Raw genomic sequence first — 19,844 nt, forward strand, 5'->3', positions numbered from 1 at the left:
ACTAATAATATGAATTGTATTAATTAGAATTTAAAAGAATCATAGTTCAAACCATGCTTACTTTTATATAATAATAATCTCTTATTTGTTTAGCTTATTTAGTATCATTTTATACTGAATATTCTGAAGATAAAACTTTATTAATCTTAGCTATAAATATTTCAAAACGATAAGAATTTTGTTTTTTAACAGTGAAAGTTATACAAAACTGTTTACACATTGTTTGTGTATATATATACATATATAAAATTTTTAATATATATGTAATTTTGTGGTGTTTTGGTTTGTGGTAAGGTTATAGTGATGTGCCTACATGCATATAATAATTTTTTTTTCATTCTAGTACAACTGTTTATTGTTATGTGACATTTGTAAAATAACACTAAGTGAAAAACGTTTGATAGTTTGAAAAATATATAATTAGATATGTAAGATAAATTAAATACTTCTAACAAATAGATTTGAGTAGCATTATTCTGTTTTGGTCAGTCTTAAATTATTCTATGCTTCAGTATAATAGTAGGAGATATTCCAGTTGAAGTCACAGGTGTGAACTTTTCTTCTCTTTTTTGTAATCAGAGTGGTAGCAGACATTTAATATCACTTGGAAAATTACCCCTAAATGCAGTTCTAAAAATCTATTTCTCATTAGTTATGTGCCTGTTATGTTGAATGTACCTATTCTATTTTCAGTGCACTACATTTTGCAAGTGATACTTCCCTTAAAAGACAGCATGGACATTTTGCCTTTTGGTTTGATTTTTTATTGTTTTGAATAGTGCTTCAGAATTTAGTATCCATACTGAGAGAAAATATCACTAAGACTTCTCTCCTTTTTAGTGTTTTTAAGAAATAACACTCACTTGCAAAGAAGATGACTATCATTCATCATAATGTGCAAACAACTGCCAAAACTAATAAAGTAAGGATAATGTTTTAAATTGAATGGTACAAATACTTACTTGCCATGTTATTAGATATGTGTATCACAATTAAGTGTTATTGATGATTAATATTTAACAACAATTAAATCTATTTCAATAAGAATAAGAATCTTGTCATTAGTCATCTGTTAGTGTTTAAATTATCTTTTTTTATTTATTAAATTATCCAAATAGAAACATGTCAACTGAACATCCTTATCAAGTAAACTTTAATTCTTATTAGGTATTAATGGAATGTAAATTACAAATGTAATTACTTGTCAGTTGTGTTTATATTAGATTTTGTTACTTCAGCTTCATTGAAAATGGTAAATTGTTGTTAAATGCTTATTGAATATTAACGATAATTATTTAAATATGATGTCAGGTGAATATCATTGCTATAGAATTTAAATAATTATCAAAATAATTGTTCTTTATTTAAATATATTTATATATTTAATTTTAAGAAGCACACTTATTAATGTTACTATTGGAAGTCTTTATTGCATTATTTGGTTAGCTGATGTGTGTTATGGTTTTCAATGGCATTTTCACTATAATTATTGCTAACTAATTTTTACCAGAAAATCGTAAAATAACCAAAACAATTGTTTTATCTATTATATGAGGTAATGACATTTGTATTCACAAATACCTTTTATTCTAGCAACAGATGCCAAGCTAAGTTTATATCACTTTGTTTCAGTCTGTACACGTATTCCTGTTGAATTGAAAGCCTTTTTGGTTTGTATTATGTTACACATTTAGCTCAGTAGCTTATGCCTTCTTGAAGCTGAAATATAGATAATTATGTAACACCATAACAACCAAGGTTGATAAATAATGAAAAACTAAACAAATCAATAAAAATACAATTTTATTCAAGTTACAGAACAAATTAGCACTATTTTATACAAAACTTATGATTTATTTCCTGGTGGGCTTCAAGTTTCGTATTTTGCACAAAAGAAATTCATGGATTTCACAAATCCTTATGATAATATTTGGAGCATAATGAGATCAACCCAAATTTAAAAATTGCAGTTTATTTATGTATGAATTCAATTAAAACTTTTTTATAGAAATGACTTTGAACTCTGAAGTTTTTTTAATGTTCAGAAAAATTATAAGTTTATTTTCAATACATCTTTTAATCTATTATTACAAGTTTGCCCTTGAGACAGATTTCACCCATTTAATCATGAAAGAGTTAGTAACAGTATTAATGTACCTACTGCAGTCTTTGTAAATTATGCAGTGTTTATTTTACACTTAATGTCATTCTGATAATGACTATTGTTTGTCTGATACCTGATGGACAGAATAGTTGGGACTTGTATTTACTTTGTATCTACTGTAGATTTAATAATAGGATTTGTTTTTATTTGATATTTAATGTTATTTTGGTACCTATTTTAGAATTAATAACATTATAAATGTTAACTTCTCACCAAAGTTAGCTATCTGCATAGAAAAAAATAAAACTATTTACCTAATAATAAACATAGCTAATAAAGTATAACATTTAAAATGTACTACTGATAGATCACATCGTTTTATTAATTGGGTATAATTTTCCCTAGCTATTCTTTCTGCTTCTAAATTTCATATATTTGACCATCCCAAGAGCTCTATAACCAGTGTTTATTTTGTACCTAACATGCACTTTTAGGATACCAACAGGGCCAGTAGTAATTTTGTATCTACTATTAATTTGTTAACAAAACTGGAATTTGTTTTTAATCTGCTATGGATTTGTTAACATGAAATTACCCTTTTCTTATAAAGTTAAGATCAGCAATTATTCATTGAAGAATATTACAAGAACTTTGTGTTTATCTTATATTTATGGTAGAATTGTTATATTGGGTCTCTGTATTTTTGTTTATTAAGAGGTAAGAGCAAATGTTTTTCTTTCAATTTAATTTCTGTGGAAACTCAGCTAGTGGTCATTTTATATGCTGACTGCTATTGTGTGTGGTGGCCATTTACTTAATTAAAAGCAGAAATGATTTCTGTAATTATTGTTCGTTTATGTTGATGCCCTTTGAAATTTGTTAGTAATTATTGTTTTCTCTGTTATATATTATAGAGTGCTACAGCCAGTGGAAGAATTCTCCTGGTGGAAAGATATGGCAAAAATCAGACAAAAGCCAATGTAAACAATGTGATTACAACCAGGTTTGATATATTATTGTTTGATCTGGCATCACATTTAAATGTGGGAAAATATTAATTTAAATCTAAATTCAGATCAATAATTAAGATATTGTTTTTGATTTTTAAAACATTTTTATTGTATGTAGCCTATGTATGTGCTTGAAATCATATCTTAATATAAATATAGTGGTGTATGTCATATTATGATTTGTTGTTTGAAAGAAGCATATTGCACACAATCTATGTTGTTAAGGTATTTGTAACTTTAAACACTAATGTACCATTGGGTGAGCAATAAACATAACTAATATTTTAAAATCTGTTACTGTGAGCATTTCTTACACCCTTCTGTTGTCTCTGTGAATAAATGCTTAAAAATTGCAATTATTTTTTTGTTTATTAGGATGATTAGGCCCTAGTTTTCTATTACATTTGAAGTTTAAAAAACATGAGTCTCTAAAACTGTAGGTTTTTTTTTTCTATTATTCAAACCTGCAAATATTGTAAGGATAATGATCATTTAGATCCAGTTCAAGATTTAATTGAATAGTATGTTTAACAATACAGTTTTACTTGCATATTGAATGCAGCTGACTTAAAGTGAAATATTACATGTTGTATGCATATTAATTATTATACATGTAAGGCAATCCTTTATTTAAAGAAAATGTAATATAGATAAAAATATTAACAGAAAGTTTAGAGGCTCTGTAATATTAACCTTTACCATCACATATCTGTATCAGCTCTGGTTATTGCACTGAATTGTGTATTAAAGCAATAAGAATAAGATGTACTATTGGAAATAAAACAGCAAACATTTGTTCAAAATTGTACATCATACAGGTTATGTAACTGAAGTTTGAATCCTGAATCCTTAAAAAATAAAATGGTATGTGAATCTAAATTAAGAATTCTGAATTATGCATAGACTTCAGATCTTTTAAATCCTGATAAATATATGTGTGGGTATATATAAAAGCATGGATAAACTTGGTATATGTAAATCTTTGTGAAATTTAAATTATACATGAACTTTACTCCTATTAATTCTGATAAAATTTGAAGTATATATAAATTCTGCAACTGTAAATCTGTATTAAATCTAATCTATACAGAAAATATATTTACTGCTTTAAATTTGATGAAGTATAAATAATAAATAAATTTTTCTCCTGCATGAAGTATAAACAACACACAGAAACATTTTTATTTTTGATATGGTACATTACCTCCTCTCACTATTCTTATTCAGTGCTGCTGTGTATAAACAAAAAAAAACTTTACACATGCTGCAAGTCATTTGCCTCCCCTCAATTAGAAATGATTCATTATAATGTATCTTTGGTATAAATTGTTGTGTGACAATGAGAGTACCATACATTCTCATTGCACATGTGATCCCCTCTATTCAATTCTATCAAATTGTCACATCTTGTTTGACAGTGCTTGTGTTTAGATCTTCTGAATTTTGGTCTTGTGTGCTTCATCACTCTAAATTTAACAGTTATACTTCCAGTGTTTTTTTTAATACAGCAGATGAATTTATTTTCAAATTACTTTCCAGTCTTTATTTTTTATTTTTTGCACATTTGTATTTATCTACCAAACAATTTGTTCGATTCATTATTTACCAGGAATTCTGAGACTAAAGTATTCACATGGGGTATCATACCTACTATAAGCACTTTTTCACTGCTGCAGGTGGGATACTCATTGTTGGATTTATCTGCAATTATTCACTGAGAGATTGATAATTATATGTGTCAACCACCTTCTCCCGAAGTTGCCCCACTTCCTCACAAACAAATCCAAACCTGTTCATTCTGATGAAGATTTTGATAGCCTTTTCACCTTTGGATTTTTCCATATCTTAAGAACTTGTACTCCGCCTACAGAATCAGCTAGGCCTAATACAGCATTTGTAGATATGACTTCTTGAGTATGTAATGCTTTATCCATTTCTATTATTTCCTATGGTACTCATACTCCTTTGTTTGCCAGTAGTTCTTTTTCTCCTTATTTAATTATTCCACCTTCTCCAGATATTAGTGTTCAAGCTGAAAATTTTGCTTTCCAGTTGATTGAGGGTGCTAGCATGCCCCCCCATCTTCTAGGCAATGGATCAGTTTGCTTTGGCATACCATCATGCAGACTGTTCATTTCTAGACTTTCAGTTGTTGGAGTCTGTTGTGTTAGTTTTTGTGGGGCACTTTCTGATTTTTCAGTTTTTCATGCTTTTGCGTTACACTTACTTCCCTTCTATGGTTTTTATCTACCATACATCTCCTTTAAGAAGCTATGTACACAAATCTGGAGAGTTTTTGCAGGACAGCCTCTTCCTTATTACCTCCACATTGACTTGGTTGTCATCCTCGGTTCTTGTTTTACATGAGTAGTTTCTCTTTTGTTGGAATCTCCTGGGGTGGCCTTGTTAGAGATTTGTTTGACAACCAGTTAACTTAGGGAATTATGTATAGACCCTTTGCTTAGGTGGCATGTTTTCAATCATATCCCAGACACTTTAGAATCACTTGTGAAACCCCTGCATCAACACTCTACTTTTTCTTCTTTGGCAGCTTGTTTGTCTTATTTGTAATTCATGACAAGCCCCTTTTCTTGTTTCCTGTACTGTCCATTTTCATCCATGAGCTGTTTCTTCTTCCAGGGGTTCCATATCTCATTTCTAATCAGTGACTACCAAGTCAGAGCTTGACTGTGTAACTTGGTTCCCCTTTGGTGATATTCCATCACATATCAGTGGGTTATTCATGTTTTTAAGTTCTTGCAGATGGACTTGTCTTACAATTCCTTTCCCCTCGTCCTTTGTCACAGATGCATATTTCTTTCCCTCTGCATTGGGTTTCTCTTGTCAGCCATTCTCTGTCAGAAGCAGTTTAATACCTTTTGTCTCAACAGGCCATCAAACCTGTGAATCATCTTTCTCCTGGTTTTTATTCCAGGCTATTTGTTGATTCCCAAGAAAACTAGAGACTGATGATATGTCATGGATTTGTCGTGGCTCAATCAATTTCTCCATCTCTCTTGTTTTACAGTGAAATCCTCATGCCTTGGTTGTCAATGATTTCAATCAGGATTGAACCAACAAATATCTATTTGTTTATCCTTCACTGAGTGGTTTTGATCATTTGTATCATTCTGTGTCAGGTCTTTCTGATTGCACCTTACTGACCAGCTCAGCTGTATTTTCCTTGATTTATCCATCTCCAACTTATCCACCTGCTACCTCTTTCTCTGTCTTGGTCATCGGTTGTTAATGTTAATGTGGTCTTCCATTGCATCACTTTGCATTTGTTTGAACCAATTTCTACATGCTCCTTGTTTCAGCTTACCCTTAAGACTTATATCATTATCTTATTACTCCATGACTGTTGGCAGTCTGATTTATTTACTGTCAATCTTTTCTGTACTTTTTATTATCTTACATATCTTCTCCTTTAAGCATAGCATTTTTTCCTCCCTAAAACTGTGGCATCTAAGGAGAGTAACTCCTCTTTCTTGCTAATTGCCCTTCCTTCCATTTCCCACTTTTATCCTCGGACTGATCCAAATATATTTCTCTGCCATATATGTGCTCCTTGATGTTATATTGCCTGCATGACTTCCATTCATGGTGCTCTTCCTTTTATCACTTGGCGACCATCCTCTGTTTGTGATCTTTCTCCTTCCACTTTCACCAATTGGGTTCAGGTTTTGAATACATTGGCTTATTCTTCTCTTTTTGCTGTCCTCCCATATTTTGTTGTTGCAGGCATCTTCTCATGAACTTTAATACATTTTCTCTAGTGTCTTATTTTCATTGTCCTTTGGAGTAAATTATTCAGTTGGGTATGTGGATTACACCTAATTCATGCTTCTTTCATTATTTGAATAGGTTTGCTGTCTCTTTCTCTTTGGAATATCATCTTTTGTCAGTAGCCATTCTTCAGACTTTCATGTAACTATAAGACTAGGTAAATTCTGTTTTACAATTAAAACATTTTTTAGGGCCTTTTTCCCTTTTCATCATAATTCTGATTGTTTGGATCCTGCTTAATAGTGAGAATTGTCTGACTAGGTATTCTTTAACCTTTAAAATTCACACTGCTAAGCCATGTTGATGTGTTTAATAACAATGCAATGCACACTGTTGAGATGGGGTGTTCCACGAGATTATTTAAAGTCTATCTTTGTGATGAAATTGCTTCATAAATATGCCTGTCCTGGACCATACCACCTTTGGAACTATTTGGTAAAGTAGAAGGGAAAAGTTTCTCATCTCTGCCATTCATTATATTGATTAGATCAGTATGGTATGCTTTTAAAAATATGGTTATCTTGGCATCTATTGCACTGTTTTAAATGTTGATGTTCTTCTCTGGACTCTTCACTGCATTTCAATCCCCTTGTCTTTTCATAGAGTCTAGGAGTCCTTACCACTTTCCAGTTCCAAGTGGTGGACTATTGAGGCATCCTTCTGAATGGTTTTAATTATATGAAATTCCAATACAGAAATACAATTCAGTACAGAGTATAGTTGTGATGTTCTGCTGAGGTAGATGATGTGATATCCTTCATTATTAAACATATGTAAATCAAAGAAGTGAGATGTCATTTTGCAGTTCACCCCTTTGGTTGGGGGCCATCATTGTATCTCCACATGGATGTTTATTCCCTCTGGCTGTGTTTTGGATCAACACAAGTTCTCACACATGTATTATGGATGTCTGTCTGTCTTCTTCCCTCAGTCATACTCCATCTGTGTTGTGGGTCATCGTGGTAAAGGTACTTGGGATTGTTATAATTTTTTCTGTTTTTGCTCTCCTTTAGTGTATCTCATTTCTAAGATGTTACTGCACCTGGGTTAGTTCTAGCCAGTTTCAGTTTTGAGGGAGTTCTCTGTGATAAACATCATTATGATTCTGGATATCAGATTCCAGTGTTGATATATCATTTTCTTTTCTTAACATATGCCCTGTTCCAGAGTCAAGGGAGTTTGAGATCCCCTGTGGTCTCTTAAACTTGAAGTTAAGAGAGTGTGATCCTCATTCTGCCTCCTTGTGGATTTCAGTTCCCAGTGGTATGCATTTTGGATGCAGTTGATTTGCAGAGTATGCCCTAGCCATTCTACATTTGTGGGCATTTGCTTTGTTTTTTTCCCACACCAATTGGTTGTGCCCCTCTGTATTTTGCCCATATATATACTATACTTTTCTCAGATGAGCAAAGAGTATACCTGGTTCAGAAGTAGAGCACATTAAATCTTCAGGTCGGACGATCTAGTCTCAAGGTGTATCCTTTAGATGCTTTTGAAGGATGATTCATTTATTCCCTGATAGCAGTTCCTCAAACTATTCAATGTGAGAATTGTATTTCTGATAGGTACTTACTTATGCTTAAGCTTCTCACCCTTCTACCACACTAAAAACTGGTGCTTTAATTTTCTTCCAAAACTCATAATTTGGTAGAACTGAATAGAGAGAATCACATGTGTTATGGAGTTTGTGGTACTCTCATTGTGGTATTTACACAATGATTTTCATGAGACACACATTGGAATAAATCATTTCCAATGTAAGGGAGGCATGCATAACAATTTTCTTGCATGTAAAGAGCAGAACTGTACAAGAATAACAGTTAATTTGAAAGAAAGTAAGTACCTATTGGAAATACATTTTCAGTAAGAAAATTATAACTTTCATAAATACTGATGAAATCCACATTATGCATATATACAATGACTGCTAACTCTTACATGTTCTTATGAAATCCAAATCAAACTGTTTTACTTTCTTCTATGTACAGAAATTTTAATCAAGTATATTTTCTTGCTTTATGATTTTAACATGTATATTTTACACCTATATGTTGTTACAAATTCTGAACAATACATTTGCTTGGTGTATTTTCATGGAATCTAAATCACATATAAATGTAATCTATATATCCTTATGAAACCTAAACCATACATGTGTTTACTATATTTATATTGATGTGAAACTCTAATTCTATATTTTGAAGTATACACCAGGATAGCAAATAAAAACATTTAATTATTTCTAAACAAACTTGTTCCAAAATGTAAATTTTCTGTATGTGGGTTTGTATTTCTTTTGTTACTGGGCTAGGCATGGCCTAGTTGTTAGGTTTGCTTTAAGTGTGAATTAGAGGATTCATGGTTCATAACTTGTTGCTGAAAAATGCATTTTGCAACTTGAGATCATAGGTATGTTATAAAAGTGATAGTCAACTCACAGTTTTCAGTCAGACAAGAATAGCTATTGATTTATTGTTTTCCCTTTAGTCTGTCAGTTCAGAAATTGGGACAGCTGTGAGAAGATAGTTATTTAGCATAAAATAATGCTTAAGGACAACAAAGGACATTTTGATGTATCTTGATTGTCACATGCTTTCAACTGAACTGTTATAAATTAGAGGAAAAAACATCTTAAAGCCAGCCTTTATCATTCATGTAGTTATTATGTTTGCTCTTATACACATTTATATTTATTGCCTTCACAACATTCAAAGACAACTCATTTTGGAGGTCCACCACCCTGTTAGACAAAGTGTCTTAGCTGCTTGCCAAAATTTATACTTGTATTCCTTAGCCTTACCATTCTGCCCATTGAATAGGAAAAAAATGTTGCATCATAATTGTCAATTTCCTTTACAGTTTGAAATACCTCAATTGAAAATCTGCTTACACTTCTTTCTTTCAAGAGAAAAGCTCAAAGATCTTAAACAATTTCATAAGATAGTATTTCCATCCCAGGTATCATTCTAGTAGCTTTTTTCTGAACCCTTTCCAACAATTCAGTGTCCTTTGTAAGATAAGGAGCCCAAGACTGAATGCAGCACTCCAAATGTGTCCTAACCAATTATCTACACAATGAAATTATAACCTCTTCAAACTTGTATTCAGTATTTCTGCAGATATCACTAGCAAGAGAAGACTGATTGGATGACTTAAGAGACTGGTTAACCATTACACCATGATCATTTTAATTCATAACACTGTTAAGGCTACTTCCATTCAAATTGTACTGGTAATCCAAATCATGACTCTCACATGCATAAACTTGAATTTACTACAATTAAAAGTCATGTGCCTTTTATTTGCTTAACTCACTAAATGATCAAACTCCTTTTATAAAGGAGCAACACCCAAAACTCAATATCATCAGTAGATTTAAGTAACTTATTGACCAGAATGTAAAGTGAAAAAGAATGTTTACTGTCATCTGAAGAAAAGCATCAGATAGTTTAAGAACTCTTACAGAGAAAAACAGAATGCATGTTGGTGGTGGTTTTATTGTTTGTATATTTGTTTTCCATCAGGCTTTTTGGAACTGACAACCCCATTCATTAACACATTTACAAATGAAAATAATTATGCATAGTGATAAATAAGTTGCATTACATATTTTGTATGTGTAAGGTTTGAATTTAATGCATTACTTGTACCTTATTAATTTTATATTTACACTTTTGTAGGATAGTTCTGACTGCTGTGATGTATGTGTGTGATGGCTTATTATTGACAATGCATGTTTAGTCTAGAATTGTACTAACTGAAGAGAATCATCTATTTTGGTGCAAATTGTAAGTATTTCTCTTGTATCCTGTTTGTGTTTTCGTGACCTGTGATTAGAGTTAATGACTTGTAATTCATCAACAGTGTATATTTTTGCCTTATAATCTGTACAGTTATAAAATAGTACTGTAGAAGTTGGGTAAATATTCAGACAGGTCAATTGTAAAATTGTTGCAATATTTTCTCTAAAGTGGATACAACTGCTTTAAAGACATTGAATAAACACAGACCCAAAGATTAAAATTAAATTTAATATGTTCTGTAAGAAACTAATGCTTTATCTCATCATTTAGAACACTGTTTTGAGCACTTAATTTTTGCTGCTATTTGTAACAGACATCACTTGGGATGATAGAAAAAATAGTCTACATATCTAGATTTTTAAGTATAGTATTGGAGATTAAACATAATTTTGAAACCAGTTCATCCAGTGGACAGGTGTAATTAAACTTTTCTGGTCCCAGAATGAAATTAATCTGCTAATATCGCAATATAGAAGATACTTCTACCAGTTCATGCTTAATGGATCCCATTATTAGTTATCTATGTTACAAGAATAATGTGATATTTAACATAGAAGTATCAAAATCATCTGTTAGAAATGTTCTTTTTTCTGCAATAAGTTATAGTTAATAAGGTCTTAAAATAAGTATTTATTACATATTGAAATCAGTAGTTTATGATGCCTCAATAAAATCTTATAATGCAGTGTTAACCCTTTCATGACAAGTCGTATGTCAAAAACCATGCTATTGTGTTTGTTTACTTACATTCAAAATTTTATTTAACCACTATTTTATACATTTATGTCAGTAAGTTTGGAATCAAATTGTAGATTATAATTCAAACTTTAATATTATATTTGAGTTGATTTCTTAATTTAAAAGTAAATATTGAAAGAACATGTCCAAACACAGATTTTTTAGTGAGTCACAAGGTATGTTGAATGCAGCACTGTTTAAAATTAGTTGTTTGTGATGTAGATATACTAAGTCTGTAGTTTTATAGAAATTAGGAACTCAAATTCCTAATATTATCAAGCTATAATATAAAATAAGAACCTCATATTTGTTTTATTTTGCTGAGATATGGCTTATGTATTGAACCAAACACAATGACCCCATTTACCTCTTTTTATTTTTGGAAATAGTCCCTTATATACACTTACTTCCATATATGACATGTGAATAACCAGTAAACAACTTAGAATGTCCACAGAGCAGTTTTCTCACCCATTTTAATCTTTGTAAAGACTTCCATTCTCTTTTGATCCAAGATTTCTGTGAGGTATGTTCTGTCTTTAGTCTGCTCGAAGTTTCATATTTTTTTAATCTAAATATATCTTAGTTACCGAGCTTAATAAATTATAACAGATTTGTATGGCATTAGTGTAGTTATATTTGATTTTTACGTTATTGAACTGTATGTACGAAACCTAAAAAAGTTTATTTGATATCCTTCATGTGCAAAATTTTGAAAGGTTTAGGCTTAGCTAAGCATCAACTTTAGTACAAAGGTCTTACTGAAAAGAGATAATTGGCCGCTTTACTTCTTGATTTATTGCTCTATATTTTAAGAAAAATGATTTTCATAATTTAATTGTAAATAGTAGTAATCTATATATATTGTATAATAGTTGAAATGTGACTGCATATTACAAAATACTAGTCCATTAAAACACAGCCAAGACAGGAAAGACTAAAGATCAGTTTTATATTACTGGATACATAACATGAGTGCACGTGCACCATGTGAGTGCAAGCTATGAATTTTAGCTAGGCATGGCTGGAAGATCAGTACAATAAAAATTAATGAATACATAGTGTTATGATACTTCAACTACTTAAGACTAAACATTTGTATTTTCTTGTTATAATATATGGTCACTCTAGCATCAAGAGTACATAATTTATATTTACTTCCTAATTTTGTTATGGTGTTTACAAGGTTGGACAAGTGACAGACCCCACATAAAATATAGAAAAATAACACAAAATATAAAGTCTCATTGAAAACAAACATTTGAAATGTATTTGGAAGGTTTTAAAAAATTACCAAATAATATTTGAGATTTTTGGGATGAAGAATAGTTTTTTTTACCATAACATGAAATCACTTTATTTTCAATAAACAAATCCTTAGAAAAATATTTCATTAAAAACTCTGATTTTGTATTTACAAAATACTTGTAATCTTTACTAAGTCTACCAAATTTTCTGATGATACACATGCTGTATCAAAAGTTATAGTGCAAATACTTAAGGTGTGCAAATGTTTAGAGAACTTGTGTATATTATATTGAGCCTATAGCAAAAAGGGTTAATGTGAATAAAAGTGGGCTAACTTCATAATTGAATAATGGGTTATCAAGTAAGATGGGCAGGTGTGGATAGGGAATTAAAAATGGCTTGGTAAAATTATTTTTTATCAATTGAAATTAAAGAAGAGGGATTTCTGAACAAAACCTACCAAAATGGTGCAATAAATGCTGCATAGCCTATATTATGTATTAGTTCTATTCATACAGTTCATAAATTAAACAAAAATACAATCCAACATTTATTACTCTTATCTCCTGTTTTTTTAAACAGAAATTAAGAGTTATATGACCACAAAATTTCATTAATCCTACCAGGATGATGATTATTTTGTCATACCACAAGGACAAAATTGCACAAGTAAATTGAAAGAAATTGTAGAAAAACTATTTGAACTTGTATTTCATACTTTATTATTTTAAATAATACTACAATATTCTACTTCAAAATTGTTTTACAATCTGTTTTAAGGCTCTAGAAAGTGCCCTCTGAGGTTAAAACATTTTTTCTCAATATTTAAAACAAGTTTTCCTTTGTACTTTAGAGCTTGTCCTGCCATCTCTGATCAGTATTTAAATCTGTCACTAGGGTTTGTTTGTATTTTCCTTGAAAAACAGCTTCTGGACATGTTCAACTTCAGTTATGAAATTCTTAACTTACCTAAATTGTAAGGTATCAATTTTGTTACAACATCATGCAGTGAACTGTGTCTCACACTCGGCAAATCACAAGTGTTAAGCAAGATGCTTGATGAAACATTATGTGCTGTATTTTAAAAATGAAAAGGCAGGTCTTGCTTATTCTAAAAAATTGACAGTTATAAGTTACAGTTTGTTTAGGTATTTGTCTTTTGTTACATGTCTTGAAAATTTTATGTGGGAAAAGACTTGTAAAACAGGTGCATGACTTTATTATGTTTTTATGGTACCCACAAAGGTATTATATAGTTTATCTATTTATTTTAATCAGTATATTGTAGTAGTAACTCATATATTTTTATAGAAACAAAATTGATTCACAATTTAATAGGGTTAAGAATTATCTATGTGTGAGCATGAGATGTTTACAAGTGACTTTGTGCTTTGAACTGAAAGAGCTTGTAATTTTTATATCTTCTACTTGAATTCACAGAACTAGATAAAATAAGTTAGCTCGTGATAAAAAATGTAATTCACTATTAAAGAAAGATAAATTTGTTACACCTGTTTAAATTATTTGTACTAAGATATTAGGGCTACTTGTAATATTGGTGTTTTATTTTTCTTCTCCTTCTTACTCTCTTTACTCTGTATTTGAGATCCTCCCCTCATATTTTTTCTATATAAATGAAAACAAGACTAATATGAAATAACACTAATTTTTACAAAAATTATATAATAAGAAAAAGTACATAATTGTGTACAAAAGTTGCAAATCAAGACACACACAAAAGAGGAGCATCAATGATAACCACCCTTACTAAGTACTTAGGAGTAAAAGTGTAAATTATAAGAAGGATAAATAACAAAGCTTTATAAATAAAGAAATATACTTTATACAATTTATTACAAGTCATGAGTATAATGTGAAAGAAGTTAACACTGCATTTCCACATTGTTACCAGATTAACAACCTATTGGTTATGTGGTAATGAAAAACACTAAGAAACAGACTGTTCATTTATAAACTGAAAACTTTATACAACGTTTTATGCAAATCGTGATTAGAATGCTCATGTATTTGGACAGCAAGATCTTTACTGCTCAACAGGGTTTTTCTTTCTAGCAACTAAACTAGATTTCATCTTATTTGGCATAAAAGGTATAGATATATTTGTAACTTAAACTGCATGTGAAAATAAATAAACGGTTGTGAAAAGACTAAGCACATTCCCCTAAAAAAAAGGATGAGGAAATATGTAGGGTACTTCAATAACATGTACACTGTATATCCTTATAGTAAGAGTTTTGATCCATAAGAGAGCTTGAGTATATTACATGTAGACAGTGATCAGATGGGTGTTGTACAGACTTCCTGTATTGTATTTTTTTAATGTACGTTCACTGCTAGTAGTATTAAAGTTGTGAAACCACATATAAGAACATTTGTTAAAATAAGATTGTTAGAAAGATCAAACAAAACATTTTATTTAAGTAAGTACACACAGTAGCATCCTTTTAGTTTATTACTACCATTTCTACAGCCGTGTTCAAATGCAGTGTCAGTGGGAAGAAAGATGCCCTGAATGGGTACAAGATGAGATCACAATAGTTGAACACAGTTCATGTTGCTGATATCATGATTTAATCAGTAAAACAGATAAAGGTATGGGTCCAATCAAATATAAACTTCAAGTAAAGATAAATACATTAATGATATCAGTTTAAAAGGTGTTATATATATGTGTATAGACATGAAATCCTATTTAAGAACAAAAAATATATGCTTGCTTATTGTATGGGTTTAGCTAGAAATATTATTTTTAGTCTTGTATATTACTTGAAAACACAGAAAATGCCTGATTTAAAAACAAAAATAAAAATACAAAATTCCAATATGATACATTACCTCTGATCACATAAATAGCTATTCACTATCAATGCTGCTCTCTATATACAAAATAAATTTTTATGCATGCCCCAAAAGCCTTCTATCTTCCTTCCATTAGAATTGACTGATTCCACTTTGTCTCTCATGCAAATCATCATTTGTCATACCTTCACCAGTAAAAGCGCAGCATATTCTTATGATATATGGGACCCCCACTATTCAAATTGTGCCAAGCTATTGTTTCTTATTGACAGTACTGATGCTCAGGCATCTTTTCATTAGGTGTTCTTCATGTGAATCATGATTTTAATAGTTTAATTTCTGAACTGGGATTTCTTTATTATTATTATTTTTTCTTTACATTGAAGAAAAGTTTTAACTTAATTCTCCAGTCTTACTTTTTTCTTTCATTTGTATATTTTACATCAAACCCTTTTGTTTCATTTTTGTATTTTTACACTGAATTCTGAGATTCATGTTCCAGCTTTGGATGTTATACTTCTAGCATTTTTTCACAGGCTGCAGGTGGGGGAGATCCATCATAGGATTTCTCTATTGTTATCCATCATGAAACTGATTGTTTTATGGGTTAACGTTCTTCTACTGAACCTTCTCCACTAATCCTCCTCAACACGCAATATCTGTTTGGGCCAATGAAAATTTAATAGCCTTTTCATACCAGTGGATTTTGCAATATTTCTCCCAATCACTCCTTCAGAATCAGACAGGTCTAATATGGCATTTTTCAAAATGATGTGTCAGATATGTTTTATTTTATATAATAACCTTTTTTTCTATTATTTCTTATTACTTCCATCTTGTCAAATTTATTGACTTTTGCTCTTACTTTATGGATGTGGTTTCACTGTAGTTGGGATTTTCTGAGTCATGATGCAACCTTGTCCTAGGTGTACTGGTGGTCTGTTTTAGGTTTGTCCCAGTTCATTCTAATTTTCAATCTTCCCTGTTTGATCTTGGAGTTGTTTCTCACCCTTGGGTGGTGTTTTTCTCCAGGTTTATTGATTACTAAGAGGAATGTCACAAATAATTATTTGCATATCCTGATATTTTGTAACTCTTGAACCTCTCCTTGGTTTATTCTTCAAGGGATGGTTTCTCTGTTTTATGCACTGCCCTTCAAGTTTACTTTGGCCCTTTATATTTTTATGGGTATTCAGGGAATCTATTTGTCACTTAAATGCTTTTGGGTTTTGTTTTTTTTCTTTCTTTGGTTAACTGGCTGCTGTTCATTTGTTATGAACAGGATGGGTTTTCAGTTTGATTACAGCTTGCAATGTTCTATTGCTTTTGGGAATATGATTTTCTTATTACCCTTCCTCCTACCCTTGTTATTGATTGGTGTTGGTGGTTAGATATGAAATGCATATTAGCAGGTTTCTCAATCTCTCCCTATCCAGTTTTACATATTTCATGGATGCATCCCTCTTGGGATGGAGGTTGTGTGTTGATAAACTGGAAGATTTGGAGTTTTTGTTAAGCAGCAGGTCTTGTCATATCAATGTTCAGGTGTTTCTTGATGTATGATGTGTTTTGGTTCATTTTCTTAGTTTGGGCAGAAACCATCTGGAAATATTTCATTCAACTTTTCTTCCATGGTTCCTTATTTCAGTCACCAGGGCAACACTCATTCTCCATCCCTCTGTATTTATACATTGGATCTTATTTTTGGGCCCAAATAGTCAATTCTGCTATCATTACATGTCATGTTCAGGGTGCTTTTGTCCTTGTTGTGGATTGGATTCCTGTCTGGATAACATTTGTTCAGTACAGTGACCTCTCAATCCATTTGTTTTCTAGTTTTTATTTATTTAAGTGGAATACTCCATACATTGAGAATTTGGCTATGTCTCTTAACTACAAATTGCCTTGATTTTGGTCTCCAGTTCCTTGTCTTCTTGCTCTGTGTATTGATAGGACTTGCACACTTGTCCATCCTTTCCATTTTCCATTGTGTCCAGGTGATTTCATTCATCCTTGATATTCTATGTTTAGTCTCTTTGATAGCTCTTTTCCTGGCCATTTCAACTGTGGTTTGCATAGCCTCTTAGCTGCATCTCACTCCTTTATTACCTTTTCACAGTCACTGTTGTTTCATCCAGACTTTCCTGTCTACTATCTTCATACCTGGTTTTCCTCTGACTATTGGCAAGGTTATTTGGCTACTCCTGACAGTTAAATCTTTTCTTGCTTGTTTCATTTGCCATTCCTACATAGAAATTTCTCAGTGCAAATGAAATTTTTTCATTGTTTATTTCTGGGTCCAGGGTTGATCTGTTTTCAGTCATGTGGATTTCCTCACTTTACTTTTGGATCAGGGATCTTCTGTCTCCATAATCTCAGATTTTCAGGCATTCTAATTCCACACCTTTTGTTTGTTTTTTCTGATCCTGCTAGTATTTACCTTTCCTACACTTTACTTATGGGTACGTTTCATCCAGATTTGTTATTTTCTGTGGTGACCTGCCCTTCTGGATGGGTATATTAATATGGTCTTGCACTGCCCTCACTTTATCTATGTTCAAACCACTCTCCCATTGCTTCTTGTTTAACCTTTGTTTATGTTTTCCTTCATTTTTCTATTTGCCTATGGAAGTCAGTGGTCTGTTTATTTGCCATTGATGTTTCATATACTCTTTATCTCTCTATGCATTTTCTCCTTTCTGTGGACCATTTTGTTTCCCTAACATTTTGATGACTCTTGAAGGTAACTCCTCCATTTAGCTGTTGTTTTTTTTCATCCATTTCACATCTTTCTCCTAATCCTAATCAGGATATACTTCTATGTCCTGTGCCTGGTCTTTGTTATCTTGCCTGCATGGTTTTCTTTGTTGGTGTCAGTTCCTGCCTCTTTCTTCTATAGCAACTGTCACCTGTTCGTGCTCTTTCTTATTCCTCCTTCTCTAATTGAGTTTGGCTTGACTTCTTCCTCCCATATTTTGTTCTCAGGATTTTCTCACCCAGTTTTACCCCTTAACTTTTCAATGGCATTTCATCTTTGTTGACCTTTGGAGGTATGTCTTTAGTCAGGCATGAGAACTATTCATGGTATATTTGTCTCTCACTATTCGCATAGGATAACTGTTTTCTTCATCTTTGGCTTATTCTTTTCTGCCTGTAGCCATTCTAAAATATCAGAATTCAGAGAGTTTTCTACTGGGTAAGTTTTTGTTTCTTATTTTTTCCTTTTTGGGAGCTTTTTCCCAATTTATTGATGCTTATTGATTAATCCCACTTCATGGTGAGATTTGCCAGACTGCTCATTCTTTAGCTGTTCAAATCTGAACTGTCAGGCCATGTCAACTTGCATGTTATAAGTATATGGCCATACAACACACACTGCAGAAATGGGTTTTCCACAAGATCACTTGTAGGTTTATCCTCATGATGGATTCGCTTCTTAAGTTTGCTCATCCTGGACTGTACCCATCTATTATTGACTGCATGGGTAAAGCAGAAAGGGATATTTGCTCATCCCTTTCAGGCCTTGTATTGAATAAATTGGTATGGTCTGCTTTTAAAAATAGAGTTTTGTTGGTACCCATTGTACTGACTTGGATGTTGTCCTTTGAAATCTCCACTACATTATACCTTCAAGTGTAGTTTGAGAGTCCTTACCACTTTCCAGTTCTAAGTAGCTTGGGTAGTGGACCATGGAGGCATCTACCTGAATGGGTTAATGAAATACAAACAAAAAATAAAAATGATTATAAAGTAATTCAGTTGGAAATAGGGTGATGGTGGTGGTCTGCTGGTGTGGAGGGTATGATATGCTTCAATATGAAACATAACAAATATGAGTGAGATGTTAAAATTGCAGTTTACCTCTTCATTATGAATCCCTTATTTATACTTCATCGGTGTTGTGGGTCCTGCTGGAGGTATTGCAGATTGTTAGTATTTTTTATTCTGAGAATGTGAATATGCGTGGGGTGGTTTCAGTCAACTTCATTTTTGAGGGAAATGATTTACATTATGTAGACATCTTTTTGATACCCAGATATCTGGTTCACAGATTGATCTATCAATTTATTGTATTCACATGTGCCCTGTTCATGAGTCAGGGGTACTGGATATCCCTCCGGTCTCATGCTTTGCAGGTGGAAACAGTACGGTCTTCTGTCCCTCCTTTGCCTGGTAACTATGCTTTGGATTGTAGTTGATGGTATGATCTTCATCCCGTCTCTGTGTAGATATTTGTTCCCAACAGCATGGGGTTTTGATGTAGTTGATTTTTTGTGTAAGGCTTCATAAATCTTGCATGGTTCTGATCACTTTCCAGGCCATAGTCTTCTC

General features: G+C 31.8%; 1 protein-coding gene across 7 annotated transcripts in view; it reads left to right on the top strand.

Moving 5' to 3' along the window:
- The window catches only part of LOC143240327 (uncharacterized), an 83,915-nt gene that overhangs the window by 18,529 nt on the left and 45,542 nt on the right, over positions 1-19,844 (top strand). For 6 of the 7 annotated variants that reach the window (XM_076482578.1, XM_076482580.1, XM_076482577.1 and 3 more), the window contains exon 5: positions 3,019-3,107. In XM_076482578.1, the coding sequence (XP_076338693.1) occupies positions 3,019-3,107 (89 nt within the window). Of the gene's footprint in view, positions 1-840; positions 923-3,018; positions 3,108-10,583; positions 10,692-19,844 lie in introns of all 7 variants that reach the window. The other variant, XM_076482581.1, reaches the window with a different exon arrangement.

Source organism: Tachypleus tridentatus, chromosome 13 (genome assembly GCF_004210375.1).
Source record: "Tachypleus tridentatus isolate NWPU-2018 chromosome 13, ASM421037v1, whole genome shotgun sequence".
Lineage (NCBI taxonomy): Eukaryota > Metazoa > Arthropoda > Merostomata > Xiphosura > Limulidae > Tachypleus > Tachypleus tridentatus.